Here is a 20,296-nt window from a genome sequence, read left to right on the forward strand (position 1 = left end):
ATCTTGTTGACAGTACACAGTACCGTGGAGCATTGGTGATAGGGTGCCAACTGAGCAGGTTGCTCTGACCTGGAAAGTATCAAAACTTGACTGGAGCTTTCTTCATGCAGGCAAGCGGAGAGCATTCCATCACACTCCTGACTTGTGCCTTGTAGACAGTGAACAGCTATTGGGAAACAGAAGGTGAATTACTTGCTGTTGTAGTCACAGTATGTACATTGCTGGTCCAGTCAAGTCCTGGTAATTGGTAATCCCCAGGATGTTGAGGGATGTGTTGATGGTAATGCCATAGAATGTCAAGAGGAGGTGATTAGATTCTTTCGTTTGCAGTAGCAATTGCCTGGCACTTGATTAGTGCGAGTGTTTCTGTTGCTTATCACTCTCTATACCTGGATGTTTTCTAACTTTCGCTAAATATGGATGGTAGCTGCTTCACTGTCTGAGTTATAATGGATGGTGCTGAACAATCATCGGTGGATACCTTCACTTCTGATTTTGGATAATGTAATTGAAGCAGCTGTAGGTAATTGGGCCTGGCACCCTAACAGTCCACATAAAACTTCATTAGATTAATTTCATTGGATATTAAGGAACTTTGTGATTCAATAGGTTGGGCCTGTACTAATTGGAGCTTAGGAGAATAAGAAGTGAACGGTTTGAAATATAGAAGATTCTGGGGCACTTGACAGTAGATGCTGAGGTAATTCCCCTTGTGGGAGAGTCCAGGATCAGAGAGGGGTTGTCCACTTAAGGAATTTCTTTGCTTGGAGGCTACTGAATCTGTGGAATTCTTAACTCCAAGTCCTGTTTGTCTTAACAAAATGCAAATGGAGAGTGCTGTAGCGGCTGGTTTAATGTATATTCAAGTTTGAGAGAAACCAATTTTTATTCAGTGAGGGAATCGGGCGTTATAGAGCAAAGCCAAATGAGTGGAATTGATTTGATTTATTATTGTCACATGTACCTGGTACAGTGAAAGCTTTGTTCTGCGTGGAGTACAGGCAGATCATACCAAACAGAGTGCATAGGGCTAATAGAAAGAAATGAGGAATACAATGTTACAACTGCAGGGAAGGCGCACAAAGAGCGAGGTCAACTTTAAATTTGAAAGGTCCATTCAGAAGAATAAAAACAACTGGGAAGAAGCTGTTCTTGAATCTGATCTGTGTTTAAGCTTTTGCATCTACTGCCCAACGGAAGAAGTTGGAAGAGATTACTCTGGGGTGGGAGAGATCTTTGATGATTTTTTCTTTCGTCGTTCACAGGAGGAGGGTGCCACTGGCTAGGCCAGCATTCATTGCCCATTCCTAATTGCCCACAGGGCAGTTCAGAGTCAACCACGTTGCTATGGGTCTGGAGTCACATGTAGGCCAGACCAGGTAAGGATGGCAGTTTCCTTCCCTAAAGGGCATTAATGAACCAGATGGGTTTTTCTGACCATTGTCATTAGACTTTTAATTCCTTATTTACTTTTTTTATTGAATTCAAATTCCACTATCTGTTGTGGTAGGATTTGAACCTGGGTCCCCAGAGTATTATCTAGGTCTCCGGATTAACAGTCGGCGATAATAGCACTAGGCCATTGCCTCCCCTGTTGACTGCGTTTCCGAGGCAGCAAGAACTATATATGGAATCAATGGATGAAAGGTTGACCTGCATGATGGACTGTGCTGTATTTTCAACTCTCCATAGTTTCTTACGAAACTGGGCAGAGTAGTCACCATGCCAAATTGTGATGCATTCAGATAGAATGCTTTCTATGGTGCATCTATAAAAATTGGTAAGAGTCTTTAAGGATTGCTGAATTTCCTTAGCCTCCTGAGGAAGTAGAGGCTTTGTGCTTTCTTGACTGTCACATCAACAGCTTTTGTTAGAGTAGGTGAAGTGGATCACAACAGATATGGTAAACATTGAAGCCGTTAGCTTCACTTCAGTTCAAAAGAATCTAATTTGATTTTATTGTTACATACCCAAATACAGTGAAAAGTTTTTTGTTAATGAGCAGTACAGGCAGCGTATAATAAACAAGGACATACAGATCATAGGGTGAAGGGGAAAAGAAACTAGACAGGCACACAAGTTACATTGCACAGGGTGTGTTCTAGGCAAGAACAACATAAGCAAGGTCAGCATTATTTGAAGTTAGTCCATTCATCAGCCTGATAGTGCGGGGAAGAATCTGTTCTTAACCTGCTGGTGTGTGTCCAAGCCTCTGTGCCTTCTGCCTAATGGGAGGGGTTGTAGGAGAGCATTGCAGGTTGCGATGGGTCTTTGGCAGCCTTTCCATGGTAACAGGTTGTATAACTAGAGTCTATGGCTGGAAGTTTGGCTTCGATGATTGTCTGTCTGAGTTGTGCATACAACCTTGTGTAGTTTCTTGCGGTCCTGGGCAGAGCAGTTGCCATACCAGGCCATTATGCAGCCGGACAATGTGTTTTCAATGGTGTGTCTGTAAAAGTTGGTGAGGGACCTTGTGGACATGCCAAATTTTGAGCTGTCTGAGAAAGCAGAGGTGTTGTGCCTTTTTGACCGTCTTGTCTACGTGGGAAGTCCAGGGCAGGTGGTCGGCTATCATCACTTATAGGAATTTGACACACTCCACCCTCTCAACCTCAGCACCGTTGGTGTAGATAGGGGCATGTTCTCCTCCTCTGAAGTCAATTATCAGTTCTTTAGTTTGCCAACATTGAGAGAGGTTGTTCTCATCGTACCAGGTCACCAAGCTCTCTACCTTCTTTTTCTGTATTCTGACTCATCGTTGTTTGATGTCTCTCCTACCACGGTGGTGTTGTCAGATGGTGTTCATTTGGAATTTGGCAACATTCACGGGTTTACAGGGAGTACAGCAGGGGGCTGAGAACGCAACCTTGTGGGAGTGGGCTCCAGTGTTGTGTTATCGTGGAGAAGATGCAGTTATCTATTTTCACTGCAGCCTGTGGGTCAGGAAGCTGAGGGTCCAGTTGGAGAGGACGGAGCTGAAAGCTGGGTCTCGAAGTTTTGATATCAATCTCTAATGGTGTTGAAGGAATCTAGGATGAACAAGCTTTACTTTTTGTTTTGGAAAAAAAAAGACCCATTCAGGAAGCACTGGAGTTGAATGCAGAAACAAGTTTCATTTGAGTTTTTCAAGGAACCTGTCATCTCAGCAGAACGGTTTTGTTTGTGAAATTAACAAACTAAGACTTTAGGTCAAAATCTGCAGTTTATTAGAACAGAAGTTTTAGACTGTCAGACTTGTGAAAAAGTTAATGTTGGCAGATTTGGAAAGGACTTATTGAATTGTATTCAGTGCACAGTGAAAAAACAAAGAATTCAGTGAAGTAGAACACTAAAGAGTGGAGGGGTGTGATTTCTCTGGACTTAGTCTTTGTACCAAATAGTGTCAGGAAATTGATTGAAACTCTTATTTGCTGTGTTTTGGATCTTGCTGTTTCCCAAGTTTATAGCTTGTTACTTTTTTTTGTGAATTAAATTCAACTCTACTGTGGAAAAAAAGTCTGCTGCCTGTATGGATATATTTGTGACTGACTGTCACACTAACTTAGAAAAAAAACTTATCAATTCATATTTCATTCTGGAATTTGACTTGTCATGCAGTACCTTCAACTGGGATCATTAGAGATTGAAGAGACCAGTTGAGCAGATTATTAGTCAAGAATAAATTATACCATGTAATATTCAATATGAAAGTGCTGCATGTAGTGTTTTTAATTCTTTTTTGGGAAAGTGGGTATTTCCTTACAGCTGAGATGAGCAACATTCTCATTTTGGGATTGGTCTTTCCTCGGTGTGGTACTGGGCAATGACATTTGTAAATTACTGTAGTTTGTCTGCATTGCTACCATAGGAGAGCATGATGTTTCACGATGTCTGGGGAAGATGTTCCCAAAATGGGCCTTAAGGGAGTGATCGTGGGACAATTCCATCAGCTTAGTTTGTCTTCTGTTTTTCTACCTAACATTAAAAATGGACCCTGAACCCAGTTTTCAAAGCAAAAAGAGGTACCCTGCCAACATTGCATGATGAAGAATAATTCTTTTTGCACACCAACCCAGCTGTTGTGCTTATGTTGAAAAATAGATTTGAAAGTATGAGCATTTCTGAAAAACCAGTGCGTAGTCTACTTTTTCAAATGGTAAGTTTCTTGTCCAATGTTTCAATCATTTGCTTACACTTGACCACAAAGCTCCGGTCGATTTCCTGCATTGCCCACCCATAAGGACTGCCCTGCTTGAGCGCTTTCACATTACTTTGTTCTGAAGATGTGGAAGGGTCACCAGACCCGAAATGTTAACTCTAATTTTCTCTTCACAAATGCTGCCAGACCTGCTGATCTTTTCCAGCAACTTCTGTTTTTGTTGCAGCAGGTATAAGTGTCAGTAGATTTAACGAGCTGATGTTATTGAACTCTGCTTGCTGACTCTTGGATTTTGTGTCTACACGTTAAGATTTTAATCTGGCATTAACTGCTAAGGACACTAGTGCCTGAATATTAACTCAATGTGAACTCTAAATCCAGCCTGGGCATTTGAAAGCTGAGGGATAAAAACTGGTGTATCAGTATTAATTCTGTTTCTCTCCATAAATGTTGCCAGATCTGCCGAATTGTTCCAGCATTTTGTTTGTTATTCAGTATGGATGTAAAGGGTAATTTCAATTGTTATAAATAGAATTTCAGAATCTAAAATAGTCACTTTAATATTTGATCTCGCAAACCTGAATATCCTAATAGAGAATGAGCTTAAAGGGAATGACCTCTTTTTTTTGTGTTGCTTTTTTTTAAAAGCAACACTCTTGTGTAATTGCCAGACAGTTGAATTTTTGGGGAGTTGAAAGCAGCGTCCCATGACAGGAAACAGAAGTTTGTTACTTAGTCCCTGAAAGTAATAGCTTATTTCAACTCTGAAGTTATGAAGTTGGTCTTTAGTTGCCTGCTCACTTAGAAATACCCCCTTACTGCGGTTTGCTTTTTAACTTCTTTGATGCATTTTTCTTGTTCCCTGTTTGATGCTCATGCCCCATCAATTTCCTTGACTTTTTTTAACATCTGCTGTACTCATTCTCGAGTATGACTCATTCTTACATCCTCAAATTTGAGGGCCACGTGATTGGCTTGGCCAGATTGCATTGTCATCTTAGACTTCTTAAACCACCTTACTGTAGGGATTTTTAAGAAGGATCACAGACTCATACAACTCTTCTTCTTGCAATTTCCTTCTGCCTTTCCCATCCTCACTTCTGAAATCCATGAGCTAACAACTAACATTGTATCATGATGTTATGCACCTAAAATCATTTTTGGCTCTTCTTTACTCCAGCTTTAATTCAACATCACTGTAGATCCTCCCTCTTTGCCTCCAGCCTTCTCTAGACTTCTCTTGTGATCAGCATCCATCAAAGGTCATTCATTTCTTTGACCTAATGTCCATTGACGTTGTAAGAGGTTACTTTAGTAGTGATGTTGCTTTCTTAGCCCTCAACCATGTGTCTATTATCATGCTTCTCAAATTATACTTCGTATACTTATTCTTTCCAAGTGGGTACATAAAATGGAAAATGTTCCTATTTGAGCTATTTACCTCAATGATAAATCTGGCCTTGTTTATCTTGGTAGATTTTTGGTCTCTAATCTGGTTTTATAAAGAAATGCACTGAGCGTGGGTCTAACATTCAGATTGAGCAGGTAATAGGGAAAGCAAATGAACCGTGGGGCTTTATTTGAAAGGAAATAAAATTAGGGAGGTCATGCTGAAACTATACAAGGCACTAGCCAGACCGCACTTAAAATATTGTGAACACTGTTGATCTCGTTGTATAAGAAAAGATATAGTGGCATTGGAAGCAGTCCAAGAGAATTCCCCAAGATTGATCTGGGTATGGAAGGGTTTTTTTTATGGAAAAGGTTAAGGAGGCTGGGCTTGTGCTTGGTGTTTAGAAGAATGTAAAGAGGTCTTATTACAACAAACCAGAATCTTGGGAGCCTTGGCAGGGTAGATATGAAGTGGCTGTTTCCCCTGGTGGGAGTGACTAGAATCAGAAGGCATGATCTGAGTAGGGGTTGCCTTGTATGGCAATGAGGGATATTTTTCTGAATGTGTGGAATTCTTTACCGCAGATGTGTTGAGGTCGGTTTGTTAAGTGTAGTCGAGGTTGAGATATTTAATCAGTAAAGGAATCAAGGCTTATGGTGAAAAGGCAGGCAAGTGTGGTTGAGGATTATCATATCAGTCATTATCTCGTTAAATGGCTGAATGATCTGTTTCTGCTCCTTGATCTTATGGTCTTAGTTGAGGTTGCCGCAAGTTTTCCTGGCAGAAGTTGATGTTAGCCTCCCTCTGGATTTACAGAATTGTGGCTGTTACATAGATGTTAGCAATGAAGGAGAGCAACTAATCACATCTATTTGGTCCCAAATTATTCAACAGTTCAGGATAAATTCCATTAATTCTTTGCCTTCCTTGGTCTAGTGGAAATAAGACCTGTGTAGACTCTGCTGCCTACTTCTCCCCAATGTGGGAGGAGGTGAAGTAGTCATGGAGAGTACATTCAAAACTTGATGACCTCCTTTAGCTGAGGTAACCTTTTTAGAGTTAATCAGCCTAGAATGTGATCAGGGACACTAGTAAAGTTTCTTTTTCCGGACCGAAGGATTCATAGGCTTAATTGGAGCATGACTACTCCAGTCCCTGACAAATTAGAATAAGAGTTGAGGGAGAGAGTCCTAAGGTGTGGAAGCAAGGAGGTTGTCCTGCCCTAAAGATGATGCAGATAAGGGGGTGCAAGGAAGGATAATATGAAAGGAATCCTTGTCTTGAGGCTGCTGAAATACTGAATTGGAGATGTGAGCTTGGAATTCAAAACATTAAGAAATTACAAGTTTGTGAGAATGAGATTTTAAAGAATTTACTTGGAACAGAAAATGTTATTTCTCACCTCTGACTGAAACTTTCACTTTTTAAATAAGCATGAGTTTCGTGTAGTTGGATAGTTCGTACATGCTGTCCTTAACAGCTTAAGTTTTGTACACAATTCTATTTTAAAGAAAAATACTTATTGAAGCCCAGGCTCCAGATGAACTATATAAAGGTCAGGAATGTAAAATAGTATTCCAGTCATTGCGTATCTGGAAGTGAATCATCATGAACAAAATAATTTTTTCTTAATTTCCAAATCATATTATCATGTTTCATTCTTCTGTGCTGTCCAGTGGATGCTGTTTTTTATTTGTAATTATTTTCAAGTTAAAATGAAATGCAGTCATCCGAATAAAGAAGGTAATGGTTTTTCCTTTTTAAGATGATAATGTATAACTGACTTTGATTTTTAGAAGGTTTTCTTTAGCTTATGCTCTGAATGAATGACCAATTTTCATGTGACCAAGCTGTTGGCCATTTTTCCCAAGCATGTATTGTGTGGCTCTAGGACTTTGCAGAGTCATTAACTTACAGTTAAGCAATGCGGTTTTTATGTAAGAAAATAGATATTTGGAAAAAGTAAATGTGCATATAGGAACAAGAGTAGGCCATTCAGCCCTCAAACCTGTTCTATGATTTAATGAGGTCATGGTTGATCTGTGGTTTAATTCCATATTCCTGCCTTTGGCCCATATCCCTTAGATACCTTTTTTGTTAAACAAAAAAGGTATTATCTCAGATGTAAAATTAATAAATGATCTGGCATCAACTACTGTTAGTGGAATATAGTTGCACACTTCTACCAGCCTTTGTGTATAGAAGTGCTTCCTATCCTGTCCCCTGAATGATCTGGCCCTGATTTTCAGACTATGCCCCCTAGTTCTAGAATCCCCCATCAGTGGAAATATAATGATCTACTCTCTTTTTTTAGATATAGAATCAGAATCATAGAATCCATACAGTGTGGAATCAGTCCATTCAACCCATTGAGTCCATAACGAAACTCCAAAAAGCATCCTACCCAGACCTACCCCCATCCCTGTAAATCCTGTGTTTCCCTTGGCTAATCCATCTAGCCTGTACATTCCTGGACACTATATGGGATATTTGGCATGGCCAATCCACCTAACTTGTGTACCTTTTAGACAGTGGTAGGAAACGAGCAGACCCGGGGAGAACATGCAGACAAGTCGCCCGAGGCTGGAATCAAACCCGGGTCCCTGGTGCTGTGAGGCAGCAGTGCTAAACACTAAGCCACCGTGCCACACCTTTTTCTGTTAATATCTTGAGGACTTCAATCAGATCACCTCTTAATCTTCTAAATTCTAGTGAAAACAGGCCTAATTTATGTAAGCTCCCCTCATTAACTTAACTCCTGAAGTCCAGGTATCATTCTTGTAAGTCTTCGTTGTAGTCCCGCAAAGGCCTGTGAAGCCTTCCCAAGGTGTGATGCCTAGATCTACTCTCTACTCCGTGTGACCTAAGAAAGGATTTTGTATTGCTGCAGTGTAATTTCTGCATCCATGTTTTTAAATTTCATTGCAAAAGTAGGAGAAAGACTTTGGTGAAACCAGCAAAGGTTAAATTTTGGACTGGCATTAAGAATTTCTTTAGTCTTTATAGTAGCCAAGTACGAAGAACTGTTTGCCGTATGGACTACATAGAGGAGAAGAGGTAAGAACCTTGGAATTATTTTTGCATAATTGTAAGCTGTGGTTGCTTGAGGTATGTTGATCTGTGGTTCAAGAAGGGTTGCTCGCTACCTCAAAGACAACTATAGATGGCTAATAAATTCTGGCCCAACCCAATGACTTCCACATTCCATGAATGTTTGGTTTATTTTTAAACGCTGCATTATTTGGAACAGCAAGGATCTCCTGGACTGATCAATTAAGATAGGCCAAATGGCTTTCCTCAACTTAACCCTCTGTAATTCTCTCCCTAAACTTCACCTATCCCTGTCCCTACCACAACACCTTTAAAGATACCTTTTAGAAGCTAACATTTTTTAGAGTTATTGGTATCTGATATCTCTTGCCTGGTGTCAACATTTAATAATTCTCCTGTGTCTACTGGGGATCCTTTTCAGTGTTTGATGTGTTCTCTTATTAAACTATTCTTAAGATCTTGTGATTTGAAAATGCAGAGAATTAGAAAATCATGTAAAATATTCATGTTATAAAATCTTAATCCTGTTAATAATCCATGTTCATAGGATACTGGTAAAACCTCAGTTGGTTTCAGTTGACCTCTTTCCAAATTAACACTTTTTTTTCAAATAAATGGCACAAATGATAGATGAGGTAAGGACCTGAAAAGAGGAAAAGTTTCTTAAATTCGACTCAATATTAAGGCAAGAAACTGAAACATTTTCTTTTGTTGAAGTAGAGTCACTTTCCTCTTTAAATTTCTTGCCTGAGTTCAGAGAATCTATGTTCTACTTTGGATTAACAATCTAAAGTTGTGCAAAAGAACACCTTTACACACATTGCACAACATCAGGCATTTCTGGAAGGCTTGTTTTTATAAAAACTTCTTGGCTCTGTTTGAGGACTTTGGTGAAATACCAGTTTTTCTTTTGTAGTAGTATAGGAATATTAGTTGGAGAATGGAAAGAAATCAACCAGCATCCTAACTGCTGTTGGGCATGGAATGTGCTATCCTGAGTGTGTGATTTGGCTATGATATCTGCTGACATAACCAATGCGGGCAGGGTTTGAGAGGGAGGAGTTTGAATAGCAAACATAGGTTGTTAAAATTAATGAATGGAGACATGCATGCTCTTCAATAACAGGGTGTGCGAATGTCTTGCTATCATGTTTTATTGGCCCATTAAACAACATGTATGGCAAACTAATTTCCTTGGATGTTAACATTTGAAAAGAAAACACTATAGGATGCAAACATTGCTGGCTAATACAGCATTTATTGCCAATCCCTAGCTGCCTTTGAGAAGATGGTGGTGAACTGCCATCTCGAACTGCTGCTGTCGGTGTTGTTGGTAGACCTATAATGCCACTGGGGAGGGAGTTCAAGGAACACGAAGGAATACCAATATAAGTCTGGATGGTGAGTGGCTTGGAGGGGAACTTGCAGGGGGTGATGCTCCCATGTATTTGCTGTCCTTGTCCTTCCAGATGGAAGTGGTCATGGGTTTGGAAGGTGCTGTTTAAGGATCTATGGTGAATGCTCAGTTAGCTACAGTTTTAGAAGAGACTTAAGGTTTGGGATTTTTTTCCCCTTTTAGAGCTGATTTGATTGAGTTTGTCAATATGATAAAGGGGTAGGCTATTCATTAGCTCACACTTATTCAGCCATTTAATTAGAACATGGCTGATTTGCATTTTAACTCCTTTTCTGTTCTGATTCTATATTCATTGATAAACTTGCAAAGCCAATATCTATCCAGCTTAACGAAGAATTAAGTTAACATAGGTGATGGTCTGTAGTAGTTGGCAGGATGAGGATGTATGTATGAACTCGAGATCAAAAAAGATGAAAGCGTTAATTTTATTTTTTAAAAAGTAGTGTTTGAAAAGTAGATTGATAACCGGCAGAATATTCCTTTAAAAGGATATCATAGAATCTGTATAGTGTGGAAGCAGGCCATTTGGCCCATCACGTCCACACTGACCCTGTGAAGAGCATCCCACCCCATCCCTGTAACCCTGCACTTCCTCAGCTAACCACTGAGCTACCATGCTGCCCATATCGGATTGTTATAATAAATAACTTGCAAAACTGGAAAAGGGGCCTATATAGACTTGGTTGGTTGAATGGCCTGATTTTATGCTGTTACTTTGACCTATTCGACATTTTGCACTTCTAATGCAATTTTAGAAAATGTGATTTAAGAAGTAACATTTTGTTTGCTGCTGAGTTTCCCTGAGATTCTGTAAGCAAGTATAATTTGACTTTGGTAATAGTGGACCTCAAGAACAATTATCCCTAACAATGCTAATGAAGCGTATGAATAGGCTGCTATCATAGTTCCTCTGATTTTTCTGGCATGCTAATAGTCTGTGGGGTTTAGATTGATTTCGTAATTAAGATGTAAAATTATACAGATTCAAAAAGACGAATACTTAACTAAGATGGCTCTTATCAGTTGACTTGCAATTGGTGTGAATCTTGAAGCCTAAAAATCCCATTTTATGACCATTACTTTTGTTACTTATGTGTGCTTTTATGTACTGTAGGATTCCTAGTTACAGCTTAAGGGGTTACGACTGACTGATATGCCGATGAAACACTCTGCATTACTTCCGGTGAAGATGTAATGTCACATGATCTTGATCTCTGCCACCAAATTTGTAAATGAACATGTTGCTTTTGTAAAGTTAATAGTGCTCCTTCATACCTCCATAGACTCTGTACATACTCTTAATTTTGCATGGCTAAATAGTATAAGACTAGCCTCCATCTGAAGCTGAAACTGAACTGATCAATCACGTGAGTTTCTGAGCTAGTTGACTCCATTATGGCCTTAAGCCTGTCAATGTGCAAACACAAAATTGGGAGGCATCTTGTTCAGGACTGGCTATCCGAGTAATGCTTTAATGAATAGGAATTGAATTACATGGGAGGACAATTTTTCTCTGATTCTGCCACTGTGGCATCATACAATAGAATAATTATATGAATTTGAAGGTGCTAAAGACAGATGTCACCCTGTAGTTATTTTGCCCATGGCAATCATTTTGGGAGTTGTAGCCTTTGGGATTGTTACATCTTATTTAATTGTACAGTGTTATTGATTGATTTTTGGTGCTTTTGTACACCTCAGCTGTTTAAGTGTAAATGCAACCTGCCTCCCCTACTTGGGCCACTAAACCTGCACTGAGAGCTTTATACTGATTGGGCAGATCACCCAGTAAGTAAATGTGAATGTTGGTAACCTTGTATTCCAGTGTGCACTCCTCATTCTACTTCCAGCAAGTTAAAGTAACAGTAATGTATACCTGTATCTGAGATACCATGTTTTATAACCTGGAAGACATTATTAATTCTCAGCAATAATGGTTGGATTCAAGAATGAATCACTGATCAAACTACTTTTCCTCAAGTTCAAAAGGGCATCTGGAGTGAAGAGAAATTTGTGCAGAAATCAAATTTGTCTAAGTGACAAACTTTAATTATTTTATCTGAAAATAGGAAAATATATTTTGGTATTCTAGAAAAAAAGCATGGATTCTTTTAATTTTGAGGAGTAAGCATTTTCAAAACTGCTTTGGAAATGGTGACTGACTCAAATGGAGGTATTGACTTTCAAATGGATTCAATAGCACATGCAGTGTAAATTAATGAATGTTTGTTAGTTTAAAAAGCGTGATTGTTCAAGTCACTTGAACAGTTGCTTTACTTAATTGTTCATGTAGATGCTTTTGTTATAATGCTTATCACAATCTCTAATTTCCCTTCTCGTTACCATTGAAACCGGTACACATCGTATCATGCTTGCTCCAGTAGGACTTAAAGTATGCAGCTGTGCATGCCTTTCAGTTATCTCATACCAAGTGCTAAGAGTTGTGAATATGAACTACGCAATGAATAGCTCATACCTCAGTCATGTCAGAAAATGCTTGAGACTGTTATGTTTGAAGCTTTCTTTGTAACTTTATTTTCTTGAAGCTGCCCAAGTCAGACAAAATCAAATTAAAAAGGACCTCTTGATGTCATCAGGAAAATTCAGCATATTTGTGATGTTCAGACTGTACATCTGCATCGCTGCCTAATTTACTGAGTAACCTCTGACACTTGTCTGTATTGCTACTTCAGCCTAAATGATTGAATGTTTCAGCCTAGTTAAATGATTTTGAGGTTGTCTTAATTCACTATTCTGTCAGTGTAGATCATGTAACTGCACCTAAAGGGTTAGCACACTTACAGTAGAATTTCAATTTAAACTTCTTCCTTGTGTGGATGCTAGTCTGAATCCTTTTCATTTACTCGTTCGTCTTTACTCTTTTTTACTCACTTTCTCCAGCCATAAGATTTGGAGTGCAATTGTGCATTCAAGTATGCATACCATATGTTTGTGTATACAGTGGTACTCAACTTGCTATAGTCTTGCTGGTATGAGTGATTGTCGTGACTCCCTTTATAGGGGCTCCCTGATTTACAAACGCAATTCCACATGGGTGTAATTTCAAAGGCCTGACACGTGCCTATTTCCTGGATTTAAGAATAACTGCTTTATATTATCCTGCATTGTGTTTCAACTTTCATACAGACTCTGGAACAAAACCCCTTTGCAACCCAGGGACTACCTGTACAACCAAAAGATTATTGGTTTCTGCCTTAAGTATACATCCAAGTGTTCACAGCTATTTGCAGTAGAGAACTCCACAAATCTGAGAGTACAGAAGATCCTTGTCATCTCAGTCCTAAATGGCTTATCCCTTAGCCTGACGTTATGACCATCCTAATTCTAGATTGTCCAACCAGGGAAAGGATCTGCCTGGTATTTACCCAATAAACTCCTTTAAAACTTGAAAGTTTTGATTAAATTGCACCTCCATTCTTCCAAACTAGAGGGAATATTACTATTGCCCATATTTTGCTTGAATGTAATTTGTAGCTATTTCTCTGTCACTCAGTATTTGCAAAATTTTAGAATAATTTCGTGGGATTCCCTGCTGCTTCCTCCCAGCCTGAAGTATGTATGGGTTTGAATGTATTCTGAAATGTGGAATGGATTTTTAAGACTCATGTCATGAAGAATCTGTTTGACAAATGTGTCAACAGGTTGGTTGAGCAGTCAACACTTAACAGTAGGTTGGATGGAGTGTTATGAATCTATCCCCTCTGCTTCATTTGCCTTCTATTAGAATTAGGTTTATTGTCACTTGTACTCTAGTACAACGTAAAGTGTACAAAGTCACCATTTTGGATGCCTCTTGGGTACAAAGAGGTATGTTCTTAGATATTATTTTCTTTTTATATCTCTAAGTTTAACTTGGCTGCCTCTTAATTCAAAAATTCTAATTTTTTTCAAGTATTTGAATTACAGCACTTCTTTCAATTGTTCTTGAACTGGTGTGTTCCAAATAAAGCACCTTCTATTTCAAGTGATGTGTACTTGTATTTTGACTCCAGTTCCACTCATTCATTTCTTTTTCCCTTTGGCTGTCCCAAAATGCTTGGGCATCAGGTGCTGAGCCTTCTAAAGCCTCAAGAATTTTTCAGCTCTATCTTTGGGGATTTATCACCATTAATGAAGTATATATCTTTTTCCATGGAGACAAAGCAGTATAAACATATCGGGCCCAGAGACCCTTCTTCAGAACTAATCGTAGCTGGGGAAAAAGTGGCGCCTGTGCTGAAGACCGGGTGGGACTGAGTAGTAAGTTAAAGGCGTGCAGGGATAGGTGGAGACAGTGCAAAGGGAGCAAAAGAGATGGATGATGGTAAGCCAGGGAAGGAGGAAAAGCTGATGATGGGAACCATTAGTAGCTGAAAGTGGCACGTATGATGACAAGCCTGAAGTGTGGGAGTAACTAAAGGACACAGGAGCTTTAAAATTTGTTTAACTTGATATTGAATCCTTAAGGCTGCAGTGTTCCCAAATGGAAGATGAGATGCTGTTCTTCTCGCTTGCTCTGAGCCTCGCTGGGGCACTTCAGTGGGCCCTAGACAGCAATGTTGGCCAGGGAGCATGGTGGTGTTGAAGTGGCAGTCAACAGGAAACTGTCATTTTTTTGATTTCATTTGATTTATTTATTGTAACATGTAACATGTACTTTGTTATAAAATACAGTGATAAGTGTTGTACAGTGTCATCACACTCCAGCGCCATTTTAAAACAGAGATAAACTAAAACCTAGATTATAAAGGCAGAAAAATAAATAAAGGAACTGTTCAACTTTACAGTCCTTCAGTGCTCTGCAACTTGTATAACAGCTTTAATTCTAGTTCTGGTATACCTTTTGTTTTGCGACAAAAGTCCCGTGACATCAGGTTGTAGCCCAGCTGGCTTATTTGAAATCACAAGCTTTTGTTTATTTGAATTTGCAAGCTTTTGGGATGCTGCCCCTTCGTCAGGTGACTTCACTGTCTGAAATCTCCTACTCTGTGCCTTCTGTGATTATCGGTGTATATAATTTAAGCTTCTTAATCATCCCTGATTTTTTTGATCAATCCATCACTGGTACCCATCCCTTCACATGCCTGGGTCCTAACCTTGCAAATTCCTTACTTGTATCTTTTTAAGCTGTATTTTGCTTTCCTCCTTTTTAAGACATCACTTAAATAGCTTGATCAAAGAGGTAGATTTTGTCACTTAATCACATAAGCAGATATTAAGTTCAGTGATGTGCATTTTGCTTCATAATGCTCATGTTAAATACCTTTCAATGTTAATATTAAGTGTTATGTAAATGTCTGGACATAAAACATCTGTTTAATTTTGTTTTATTTCTATTGAATAGGTTTTGCAGCAATTTTTGAAGATGATTTTGCCATTGGGGTTGTTGATTTTATCTGCATCACAGATTCATATAAGCTTTTATTTTGTTGCTTTTCTCCACCTGTGGCCTGTGGAAGGTGACATTATCGCAGTGAGTACAGCAAAAAAAAGTCAAGACTTTGATTGCAAATGCAAAATTTTTAATTTGCTTTGGAAGACAATGTTTATGTCAAAATACATTTGTGTAAAATTCTTCCAGTAGAACGGGGTCACAGGATGGATGAGTTCATAGATCATAGAAACCCTATGGTGTAGGAGCAGACAATTTGGGCCATCAAGTCCACACCAACTCTCTGAAGAACATCCTGCCCAGACCCTCCCTATCCCCGTAATTCCCAGAACTAACGTACAAACCAGTGACTCGATTAGCGCTGCTGCCTCACAGGGCCAGGGATCTGATTTCAATTCCCGCCGCGGGCAACTGTCTGGGTGGAGTTTGCACATTCTCCCCGTGTCTGCGTGTGTTTCCTCTGGATTCCTCCCACAGCCCAAAGTTGTGCAAGTTAGGTGGATTGGCCATAGGGGGTGCAGGTTTGCAGGGATAAGGTTAGGGGAGGGGGTTGTGTTTGGGTGGGATGCTTTTCAGAGAGTTGGTGTGGACTTGTTGGGCCTGTTATCCCCACTGTAGGGATTCTACAGATGAATATCCCAGGACGTTATGGGCAATTCAGCACGGCCAATCCACCTAACCTACATATCTTTGGACTGTGGGAGGAAACCAAACCCACGGAGAATGTGCAAACTCCACACATGCAATCACCCAAGGCTGGAATCGAACCTGGGTCCCTGATGCCGTGAGGCATCAGGGCTAACCACTGAGCCAGTAGCCTAGGGAAGTGAAATGTTGATCGCTTGTCTGTGTTGAGTTAGGTGGTTTCTCTGAACATCAATGATGAAAGTATTGTAAGCTATAGAGGGAATTTGATCCCATGTCTGCTTTATGGAGACGTTTAATTTTTAGTATAGAGATTTTCACTATGGGTCAGCAATTCTGTGCTCCTGGGTTCAATGAAGGCAACTTGTTAATTTAAATTAATGAGTAATTTTGTCAGATGGCACCAGAAAAAATTTTGATTATAGCACCGTACTTTTGCAAAAAGTCGACTTGCATATTTCAGCGAAATAAACCAGGTATGTCTTTGTGATCTAAATGTAACTGAGTGCTCTTGAGGCCCCATGCTATTTAGTTGTCTCGGTGCTCTGGGAGCAACTATGAATGAACAATAGATTTTTCCTTTTCATTTAAAAAAAACAAAGCACTAGAGAAGCACCAATCAGCAGCATATGTGAAGAGAAAGAGTTAGTGTTTTAAGTCCAATGTGAGACCCCTTCAGAATTTTGGAGACTTCCTTTTAGCTGTTGCCCAGATCACAAAAATTGTTTTTGAATTAATGTTGCAGTACGCTTCCTGGTTTAAGATTTGCCTCAGTTAAAATCTGCACAAAATTTTCTGTTTATGCTAAGTCTTTTGATCACTTTATGTTAATGACAATACAATATTTTTTTGAACAATAAAGGAATTAAGGGATACGGTGAGAACACGGGTAGGTGGATCTGAGTCCACGACAAGATCAGCCATGATCTTATTGAATGGCGGAGCAGGCTCAAAGGGCCGGATGGCCTACTCCTGCTCTTAGTTCTTATGTTCTTATGTACTACTGCAATATCTAATGGCCACCTGAAACTGTAATTCTTTAATGTTTTTCAGCACTCTGTTGATAACCAAACACAGAACTTTGATGATCTCCCATCAAGATTTGGTTACCGGCTTCCTAAAGATGGTTTAAAGGTAATTCATAAGCGAAGAGGGTGGCTTTTGTTGTGAATCAGCATAGATTTCTACAATAGTCTGTCATCCGTGTTCCTTTTCCCACTGTCCAGGCCTTAAGCTCAGCAAATCCTTACTCAAATCTTCCTGAATTTCTACCTCCCCTGCATCTTTTAAGGCATTCCTTAAAGCATACCTCTATTCCCAAGGTTTTGGTCACCTTTCCTGTTATGTTTGTCACATTTTGACTGATTCTTCTGTGAATTGCTTTGGAATGTTTTTCTGCATCGAAAATAGGTGGGACAAAATACCATAAGTTGCAGAATTGTCTCCCAGACCTTGGCCAGCCAGGACTGCACAGAGGTCTGTGGGGAAGTGCCTGTTGTCTAATTCAGAATTTCTTTTCTGGAGAAGAGTCCCGACCCGAAACGTCAGCTTTCCTGCTCCTCTGATGCTGCCTGGCCTGCTGTGTTCCTCTAGCTCCACACTGTGTTATCTCAGATTCTAGCATGGCAGTTCTCACTATCTCACATTAAATTATGTGCTGTCTAAGAAGTTCTGATCAGGTGGGAAATGATAAAATGGCTGTCTTATTCCTCTACTCCATTGATCACAACAGGACCTTTTTTTAGAATGAATACTTCTGTCAATTCAATGAGTGTTTAAACTCTTTTGTATCTAAAAGACATGCAAGTTACTTAAAACTCAATAACTTTCATTGTACTTGATCTAAATAAATATAATAACATGTCAGCTCATTCTCATTTGTGAGTGTCCACAGCACATACAGATTTCAAAGTGGGTGGATAGGCTAGCCAGTTGAAAAGTCCAAAAAAGCCTGTCAAATACAAATTTGTTATAGGAGTGTCTTGGATGGTTTCAAATTGCGCCTGGTACTCTCTGAATTGTGACAGGATGATTTAAAGATATTGATGAGCAATTTCTATTTGACCTGGAATCAGCAGGTTAATGTTTAGATGCTGCCTGTGGTATACAGCTGGTCAAATGTCTTGGGGCCTATTTGCTGTGTTGCTCATAAGGTTAGTCTTAGTGTGCTGATCTATCCATTAAAAGTAGGTTTGTGATGGAGAACCCACTGGCCAATTTCACAATTAGGACATCCAAGAAAGGAAGCACATTTAACTATTTGATTTTAATCTGAGTTTGAGCACAGGATCAAATTAAGACATGTACGGAAATTGTATGCATCTACAGATTCAGATACAGTGCTGTAGGTAGATCCTGCCATAAAGTACTGCATGTGGACTAAATTGGAGCAGTGGGAATTCCATCCCCCAGGGCAGAGTTCTGTGGTGGATACTGCTGGGATTGTTGGTTGGCCTGTGAAGAAGGCCTGATGGAAACTGGTGCTCGGGCGAATTGGTGGCAATGTGGAAGGAGAGTTTAATCCAATGCTATATCATTGTGTATGTGATTAAATTGCTTTCTATGAGTGGTGTTGTCCACAGTTAAGATGGCATTTTTCCTGTTAGAACATTCTTGAAAAAGGAGAAGCTCTGCATTTTTGACGGTTAGTGGCAATGCAAAAGAAACATGACCTGGTGAGTCAGTCAGACTGACCACAGCTGCCCTGTGGCAGTATAGACAAATTTATTTTCCCAGTTCTATAGTGACTAATAAATAATGGATCAAAAATATACTATGCTGTAAATTTGATTTTCATGAGAATGTTGTAACAAAATATTTCAAAGGTTTTAGTCTACAGTAAGTAACTAATAAAAGTTTAATTTAGTCATGCTGATTTGCATGTTTAATCAGTGTCTTGCAGCACAGATTGTGTCTTTTGAAGGGAGCTGCTTATCGGATAGCTTATTGGAAGAATAATGACAATTTTGTTTAAACAAAAAACTGTACATTACTCACGTAACTGGTCAATTGTAATAAGTAGTATGCTACACTTTGTATCCCAAATTGTTTTCATACTATTTTGCACCCATCTTCATATCTTGACAGTTGACGCTGGAGAAGTAGGCTATTCTTCTTGTGTCCTATCTGATGTGTAAGTCCAAATAATTGCTTGTGGACCTTAGTGTGCACAGGGCTGTTATTTCCCTACATTAAGCACTTTTGAGGTATGGTCTTTGTAATTGACTGTGAAGTGATTTGAGACACCAAACACCATTGAAGCTACAATATGGACTGCATGTTCATTCCTTCTTTGAATAACAAAAGTAGTCTTTTTATGTATCACTTGAATTTAGTAAAACATTCCAAGTTACCTCCACAGAGCAAATTTGACACTGAGCCACATAAGATATTTCAACGGAACCAAAAACATGGTTGAACAAGAGATAGTAAGAACTGCAGATGCTGGAGAATCTGAGATAACAAGGTGTAGAGCTGGATGAACACAGCAGGCCAAGCAGGAAGGCTGACGTTTCGGGCCTAGACCCTTTCTGAAGAAACGTCAGCCTTCCTGCTCCTCTGCTGTTTGGCCTGCTGTGTTCATCCAGCTCTACACCTTGTTATCACATAGTTGAACAAGTTGGTTTTGCGGAGTGAATTAAAAGATAGAACAGAACAGGGGAGGGAATTCATGCCTACAAAGCTTAACCACTCAATCACCAGTGGTCAAGGTCAGTGATGTGAAGGGGGTTGTAATTGCACAAGCTTGCACACCTGAGTTGTAAGTCTGAGAACTTTATTAATAGGAACAGCAGTAGACCATACAGCCCCTTGACCATGCTCCACTTCGTAAAAACTGAAAGAACTGTGGATGCTATAAATCTGGGGGAAAAAAAAAAAGTTGCTGGGAAAGCTCAGCAGGTCTGGCAGCATGTGTGAAAGAAAAAATAAAGTTAATGTTTTGGGTTGGGTCCAGTGACCGTTCCTCAGAACTGATGGTAGCCAGGAAAGCGTCAGTTTATATGCAGAAAATAGGGAGGGGATGGGGTAGGGAGTAAACAACAGGACAAAGGCCAAAGCCCAAAGAGGGAAAAGCAATGGGATAGACAAAGCAGTCATAGCCAGATAGTTGTTAATGGGGACTGTTAGTGACTAACAATAGGTAGTGTGTAATGGCAGGCTATGTGCTAAAGGAACAAAAATAGTTGCTGGAAAAGCTCAGCAGGTCTGGCAACGTCTGTGTTCTGAAGAAGGGTCACTACTGAACCCGAAACATTGACT

The 20,296-nt window shown here is 39.6% G+C and overlaps 1 protein-coding gene across 1 annotated transcript in view; it reads left to right on the forward strand.

Annotated features, from left to right (window-relative positions):
• Positions 1–15,346: 15,346 nt before the first annotated feature.
• The window catches only part of rnf13 (ring finger protein 13), a 187,006-nt gene continuing 182,056 nt past the window's right edge, over positions 15,347–20,296 (forward strand). The window contains exons 1-2 of the mRNA XM_048604167.1: positions 15,347–15,472; positions 17,090–17,170. Of these exons, the coding sequence (XP_048460124.1) occupies positions 15,365–15,472; positions 17,090–17,170 (189 nt within the window). The 5' untranslated portion in view covers positions 15,347–15,364. The remainder of the gene's footprint in view (positions 15,473–17,089; positions 17,171–20,296) is intronic.

The sequence above is a fragment of the Rhincodon typus genome, chromosome 13 (assembly GCF_021869965.1).
Source record: "Rhincodon typus isolate 14 chromosome 13, sRhiTyp1.1, whole genome shotgun sequence".
Classification (NCBI taxonomy): domain Eukaryota; kingdom Metazoa; phylum Chordata; class Chondrichthyes; order Orectolobiformes; family Rhincodontidae; genus Rhincodon; species Rhincodon typus.